General features: G+C 53.9%; 1 protein-coding gene across 5 annotated transcripts in view; it reads left to right on the top strand.

Moving 5' to 3' along the window:
- nphs1 (NPHS1 adhesion molecule, nephrin) overlaps positions 1 to 7175 on the top strand; it is a 31742-nt gene that overhangs the window by 15020 nt on the left and 9547 nt on the right. For all 5 annotated transcript variants that reach the window (XR_008692888.1, XM_055503323.1, XM_041067854.2 and 2 more), the window contains 12 exons: positions 1 to 43; positions 768 to 871; positions 1859 to 1980; positions 2092 to 2263; positions 3436 to 3593; positions 4406 to 4547; positions 4919 to 5043; positions 5115 to 5283; positions 5364 to 5493; positions 5565 to 5737; positions 6309 to 6449; positions 6978 to 7112. The exon at positions 1 to 43 is cut by the window's left edge. Coding sequence is in view for 4 of the 5 variants with exons in the window: in XM_055503323.1 (XP_055359298.1) it covers positions 1 to 43; positions 768 to 871; positions 1859 to 1980; positions 2092 to 2263; positions 3436 to 3593; positions 4406 to 4547; positions 4919 to 5043; positions 5115 to 5283; positions 5364 to 5493; positions 5565 to 5737; positions 6309 to 6449; positions 6978 to 7112 (1614 nt within the window). In the remaining variant the exon portion in view is untranslated. The remainder of the gene's footprint in view (positions 44 to 767; positions 872 to 1858; positions 1981 to 2091; positions 2264 to 3435; positions 3594 to 4405; positions 4548 to 4918; positions 5044 to 5114; positions 5284 to 5363; positions 5494 to 5564; positions 5738 to 6308; positions 6450 to 6977; positions 7113 to 7175) is intronic.

The raw sequence follows: 7175 nt of genomic DNA, 5'->3' as shown, positions 1-7175 counted from the left end.
CTGGCTCAAAGGATAAGCTCCTGAACACGCGTGCCGAAGCAACGTATGCGTTCGTTCGCCTGCCAGCCGCATTCTCCTCACCGACCCGCTCACTTCCTCCCAGTCGCTCTCTGTTTCTCGCTTCTATCTCTCTCTCTCTCTTTCTTCTTCTTCCTGTTTTCTTAACCCCGCTCTTATTTTCTCCTTCTGTCTTAGTGAGCACAATGAATTCAAACTGTTTCGTGGCTCTGTGTGATTGAATTAGCTCCTGTCAAATGCACAAAATTACATTCCAGCAGCGCGACGGATCCGATCCTCGCTGGTTCGCCAGGTGCCTATACATTAAACAAGGCCATAGATTACTTTAATCCTGCTTGTCTCCTCTGTGTCAGAGATAATAACCTCTTGTCATATTCCGAGATAACATTGGTTCTGTGCAGCTGCAGTGTTGTTCAGCTCCGTTGCAGAAGCGCCAAGGTCTTAAGCAATATTGATGCTCCTTCCTCATATTCACACTGAGCACACGCAGCAGTGGGCCATGTGTGATTGTTATGGTTGACATTGTGCTGTAATTTGATATACAAGACATAAACAGAGAAAGTAAATAGAACTGGGGAGGAATCCACTGCAATGCAGGGACTGGGACTGGGATCGGGATTCTGGCCTTTTTACATGACACAAGTTGTAAAATAATAAGATGTGAGCATATTTACCAAACTACTGGACTTCCGTATAACTTACTTTTCTTCAGAGATTCAGCACGTGCGTGTCTCTGTTGCCTCTCAAAGCGTCACCGCCCTGAGCTCCGACCACGGCAGACAGCTGGCGTGTCACGCCAGGAACTCCGTCCTCTTCCGGCCCGTGGAGACCACCGTGACCATGGACGTGTACTGTGAGTGTCTCAACGTGTCTGCGAGCCGACAGTCAACACCTCCGCTGCTTTCAAAACACATACACTCACGTACGGACACCGGGCACAACACGGGAGACGCCGGAGCCGGGGGCGGCGGGGCGCGCGCTCATGCCGCGTTAGCGGCGCGAACAGGAGCGGCCGAGGCGACGGCGAACTGACGCCCGCCCACGGACACGCATGGCCGCACCGGCGCCGCGCCGCCGCCGCCGGTGGAGCGACGTTAGTCCGACCCAAAGTGTAGATGAGATCGGTGGTTCTACAACCAGGCCGACGAGACACCTTAACGCTGTCTGCATCCGTCCTCGTGCACATTATCCGCCGCCGCCGCTGTTTTTAGGGGTCGCCGGCAGCCTGCGTTCCTCCGCTAATGTTGCGGCAGCGGCGCCCGGCGCCGCAGTCCCGCTCAGCACGCCGGCCCATCAAAGCCAGCACGGTGGCCATTTCCATGCAGCCAGATTGTTAGCAAGGTGGCAATTTGTCACGCTGGCCCAGGGTCTGCAGCCTGCTCCCTGAAACTGATTGCAGCAATAACAAAGGCCCGTCCCCCTCTAATTTATTTTACTGCATATATTTTATTCAAGGAGGCTGTAATTTATTCATATTTCACGTTGCCTTATTACTGTTTGAACATCTGTTATGTTGCTTTATGGACTGGATCCAGCTCACTGCTTCTTTAATACTTAATGCTTTCATCAGATCCGGACCTCGTCCACCACAGCCGTGTTGAATGTGGCCAATTTATTGGGCCTGTCTCCACAAATAGGGAGGCTTCCTATTCAGGCTCCAAGAGCGTTCTCAGCGCCGAGCAGTTATTTTCACGTTGTCTTATTGATGGTCACGTCTCACCCCTCTTTTCCCAGAACAACTAGGTCCGTTTTCTTTCCTGTTCGTCCCGTGCCCCGTCGCTCTCTGCTCCACTCTCCTGTGTCCAGTCTCCTTTTATTCTGGTGTCTTGTTTGCCTGCAGTCCGACCTCTGCCTCCAGTCATTGTGGGTCTGGAGAGAGAGGAGGTGAAGGCGGGGAGGCTGCTCGTGCTGAAGTGTGTGTCGCACAGTGGAAACCCCCTGGCCACTCTCCACTGGACCAAGGTTGGCATAATGATCTGTTCTAACTGAGGAACCTGCCGCGTCGGTAGTTTCTACACCACACTCCACATCCTGCAAACGTGTTGCTGCTCCTTCCTGTTCCCTGTGCGTCAGAACGGAGAGGTCCTGTCCACGACCTGGGAGGAGGATGCCGCGCTGCAGCGGTCCAGCAGCATCCTCAACCTGAAGATCGGCCCCGCCGACAACCAGGCGGTGCTGCGCTGCGAAAGCCTCAACCTCGTGTCGCCGTCGCCCCAGTCTGTCAGCCGCACAATCACCGTGCTCTGTGAGTGAAAACGATGCTTAATATAGAGCGCGGCGCTTACAGACAAAGCCCTGGCGCGACTTGCAGCGATGGATTATTGAGGATATGGACATGAGGCAGAGGAATATAATAAGAGTCTTACCTCCAAAACCAATTCTTTTGCTGTCCCAGCATAAATTCTAATGCTAATATCATTAATGAAACTAATGGTTATTATAGCTCCAGCCCATAATTCTGACTGCCTCCAGATTAGTATCACTGCACGCTCTTTCATAGCTGCTACACTAATTTAGCTGAATTGCTTCAGTGCACAATCCCGAGGCAGTAAAGCCTACACGTTGTGCGACCGCAACGCACATGTTTAATAGATTATAGTTTTCTCTCTGAATAGAAAATGTTTGTTTCAGCAACAATAAAACAAATACAGAATTAATATTCAGCAGCTTTGGTGCGTGGCGTCTAACAATAGCCTGATTTCCACTACAGAGCCAGACGATGTTAGTCACAGCCTTAAATGCTGTGTGATTGATGCACCTATTTTATGTAAATACGCTTGGAATCAGAATCAGCCCGAGTGGAAATCCCTCGCCGCGGCGGTGCAAAGGTGGCTGAGGCTCCCCGGCGCCGCCGCTTTCATCAGCGGCGCCGCGTCTCCCAGTCCCCCGTTCGTGGATATTGAAGCGGAGCGGCTGAGTGCTGACTGCGCTCCGGGCGCTGGCAGAAGCTGGAGGGCACGGAATGAGTCTCGCTTGTGTTATACGAATATGCCTCTCGTACCTCACGGCGTCTGTGTCGTTTCAGCATCACATTCCGCGTCCCGTGTGGGACAGACACAGATTTACATGCGTGGCCCTTTCGCTCCCGTGTCTTCCAGCCCGGTCCCCCATCCTTTGTGTTCCCCCACAGGCTTTGTGCGGCGGCATGGCTTCGCCTGCAGCTATTGTACCTCGTCGCCCCTCGCGGTGAAAACGAAGCAGACTTTAGAGACCGCGCTGAAAAACCTCCTGAGAAAACAAGTTGCCACTCAAAGTGATTTTCCCCCCTCACCCTCGATGCAGCTCTGTGTTGCACATCCAAAAATAGTTGCACCGCCACTGCGATCAGAACAGGCAGCTGTTGAATGCGCTATTCGCGGGGCGATCGTTCCACTGATTTGTCTTTGTGTGTTTTTTTTTTCTTTGTGACCGCGCCAGTCGAGCCCGCGGAGGTGGTTCTGTCGGGCTCGTTCACCGCCACCGAAGGGGAGGAGATGAACGCGGGCTGCTTCGCCTCGTCCAGCAATCCTCCCGTCCAGATCCGCTGGTGGCTCGGCCACAAGGAGCTCAACACCTCCGTCGTCAGCGTGGAGAAGGTGGGACTGCGCTCTTGTTTAGCCTTCGTGAAGCAGAAACATCAAAAAGGATTTGGAAAAGCGCCGGCCTTCAGTCGAGCGTTCCTCCAGCATCGGGCACCGACTAAGAGCTATTAAAATGCCTCCCACTGCATTAAAAGACTCCTCAACTCGAAGTGTGACCCCGCGCGAACCTTTAAAGAAGAAAGAAAGCAGCGCGGCCGCGTCTGAAGTCAGCGGCCGACTCCGAAAGGAGCGTTCCGCCGCCCTTCTCCTCTTTTGTGTATGTTAATAAGATCAAAGTGAATAAAAGCTGACACAGAATATGAGCATTATTAAACAAGCTCTTTATTCATCTGGCAGTAGCGTGTCCATTTGATCGCGCGCGCGGCGCCCGGCGCGCCGCGTGTGAACGTTAATGCATCTGAAACAGTGTGAGGTTAATGAAGACTGACGCTCCTGTCCAGTGTCTTTGTTAGTCTCTCAGACTGTGGCTTTTACAGTAATCACCACAATAATGGCTTTAATAACCAGATGTGCTGCATAGGCATGACCACTATCAGGCAGGTGCAAAATGGTGCTTTGCTCAATTTATAACCGCGCGCAAAGCAGGTGAGTCAGATGAATATGCTTATTTATCACAGGCCGTGCACAACATCAGTTATTACAGCAGCTAATTTGCCATCTGTATTCACCCAGAGAAACCAGTGTGGCTTGTTTTTCTCCCTGATGGTTTCCCTCTCTCTCTCGCCCGCTCTCCCTCCAAAGACCGAGGAAGGAAGCGAGGCCGTGCGTCCCCTCACTGAACTGTCACGCGTGCTCTGTGTCCACAGGGAGACAATGGAGGGATGACAACCATGTCCAACATGACCCACCGCGCCTCCCGGGAGGAGGACGGGCTGGAGCTCACCTGCGAGGCTTTCAACAAGGGGACGCATTTCTCCAAGACGCAGACGGCCAAACTCACTGTTTATTGTGAGTAAGCGTTGTGCGATCCCTTTAACGCCTTTGTTTTGTGTCGCGCAGTTTTTTTTATGGCCCAGGAAGGTGTCAAGCGTAACTGGATGAAGCATTTCATTAAGAACATGCTACAGTGCTGAATGTTGCTGCAACATTCAAAGAATAGCTGATTGTATCTGAACAGAGCTGAATTTATATCCATATTTCCAGTCGAATTTCAAAAGGGAAAAAACAGATATTTTTATTTTTACACACCCAAGTGTGTAAAGCGTTGCTGAATTTCATGAAACATTGCTTAGTGTACGCGACCAGGTAAATATTATAGCTGAGTTGTGAACGTATGTATGAAACGATGGAGCAGCTGAATCTGTTGGCTCCTGTTTCAGACCCTCCTCAGAAGGTCTGGCTGGACGCTCCTCCTCAGGACGTCCCCCTTCGCGCCGGGACCAAAGTCCGGCTCATCTGCTTTGCCACCGGCGGGAATCCTCGCGGGACCCTGGCGTGGTTCAAGGTCGGTGTCTTGGAGCGCGTGCTCCCCTCCGCTCGCCCCGGGGCATTGAGCCGCCGCTCCTCTCGCTTCAGAACGGGAAGCCGGTGGCTGAGGCGCTGCGGCAGACGTCCTTCGACCGCGGCGTGGCCCGAGAGCTGGTCGTGGCCCTGAGCGCCAGCGACAACCTGGCCACGTATCGCTGCACCGCCACCAACGAGGCCGAGAAGACCATCTCCGCCTCCACCAAGCTCAGGGTGCAGTGTGAGTCACACAAGTGCTAGTTCGGACATTTGAGCAGATTTATAGCAGGAGCATCTCATACGCCACGTGTTCTTGTCCAGTTACAGCCATAAGTATGAAGATCACAACCACCCAGAAGAACCTTCATCGGGGCCAGGCTGTAAATCTGGACTGCCAGGCTGGAAGTAGCAACCCCAAATCCAACATCTCCTGGAGCCTGGGCCTCCTGAGGTGCGGCTCGGCGGCGGGTTGGGATCGTGACCGCGTCCGGCTCGGGTTCTGATCTGTTTGTGGGTTCCCAGGCTCCAGGGCGTGGACCAGCCCCCCCGGAGGGCCCCGTACGGCGGCGTGTCCGTGGGCAGCTCCCTGTCCCTCAACCTGAGCTCGCAGCACCACAGCCAGCGGGTGGTCTGCCAGGCCTACAACCCCGCGCTGGCCGAGGGCGTCAACACCTTCTTCAAGCTCGACGTGCGCTGTAAGGAGGGCGCTCTGCTTCGCAGGAGCGGCAAATGATGCAGAATGATGATCCGTACCGTGTGGACGCGTAGCTCACAAATGCCAGCAATGCTCGCTTTGTTTACTGGAAACCTTTGTTGTGATTTGTGGGTCTGTTGAGCTCCGCGGCGGTGTGTCCTAATTGTGCATTTGCTTTGCCGCGCGGTCATGTTTGCCTTTGATGCCATTTCACAGGCAGCAGCCAGCCGCGGCTTCAAAGCCCGGCGCTGCGCGCGAGCATGAAGGCATGTCGCTGTGTGTTTGTGCAGAGCTGCGGTTGGACAAGAGCACTGTCACTCGTGCTTTTAATGCCTGTCTCTTCCCTCCCGTTGTCTCACTCCCCCGTCGCCTGAGCCTGTGAAGCTGCTTCGATCTGGAATTATTGGTGGGACGTCGACGTTCTATTGGTCTGACTCTCGTTAGTGTCTCTTACAGTTTCCACGCTGGCGCCGCTTGCGTCTCCACGCTCTTCTTCTCGCCGCGTGCGTGTCTGTTCGGTCTCGCTCCAACTTTTCCCCGCAGCTATATTTCACGCCCCGTTTCTGTGTCAGACCCACCGGAGTTCAGCCCCGAGCAGCCGACGCAGGTCCAGGTGGTGGAGGACGCCGGGGCGAGCATCCCGCTGCTGGTCTCGGCGAACCCGGAGGAGGTGTCCTGCAGTTGGCGGCACCGGCGGGAGAGGCTGGTCAAAGGTGATCCCAGGCTGCGTGATGGCTCTATAAACCAGGTCCTAGTCGAGCTGAGCCAGCAAGTAAAGCACTCAGTGCTGCCGTTCAGGGCCTGAATAAAACATGGCAGGTTAGCTAGCGTGGGTCCCTGCCAAATGTGATTCTCATTATGGCTCTAATGTATGCAGTCTAAATGAGGATTGCTGCCTCCCTGAATGCAACACAACGGTTCTAAAGCCGGCTTCTCCTCCAGGCCGGCGTCACCGGGGCCCGGCTGCAGCCGCTCTCTGTTCCCGTGAGCTCTGGCACCTCTCCTCGTAAAATGACTGTATCCTGAGTGTGACGCAAAAAAGAAACTGTTACAGTTTTAGTGCCGCGGCGCGGGAGGTGTTTGGAGCAGCCCATTGTTGACTGGATGTGGGAATCCAGCCAGGTCAATCAATAATGCAGAATTAGATGTCGCCCGGAGCCCAGAGTCCAGAGGACATGCGGTTGATGAGCGTGTAATGCATCCCTAATATGTTTGCTCTGCGTGCGTATGTTCCTTTAAAGAGGGAGGTCTGCAGTACGACTCGTCGGACTCGCTGCACATCGAGAACGTGACGAGGAAAGATGCCGGCGTTTATACCGTCACATGCACCAACGACGAGGGTGAAAATCAAACCTCCATCAGGCTGGACGTTCAGTGTAAGATCCCGCATGACTCTCCTTACTGTATTTATGAATAGCGTCTCGTCGTCAGTGTACTAT

The sequence above is a fragment of the Betta splendens genome, chromosome 16 (genome assembly GCF_900634795.4).
Source record: "Betta splendens chromosome 16, fBetSpl5.4, whole genome shotgun sequence".
NCBI classification, from domain to species: Eukaryota; Metazoa; Chordata; class Actinopteri; order Anabantiformes; family Osphronemidae; genus Betta; species Betta splendens.
This window is presented reverse-complemented; position numbering and strand designations above follow the sequence as displayed.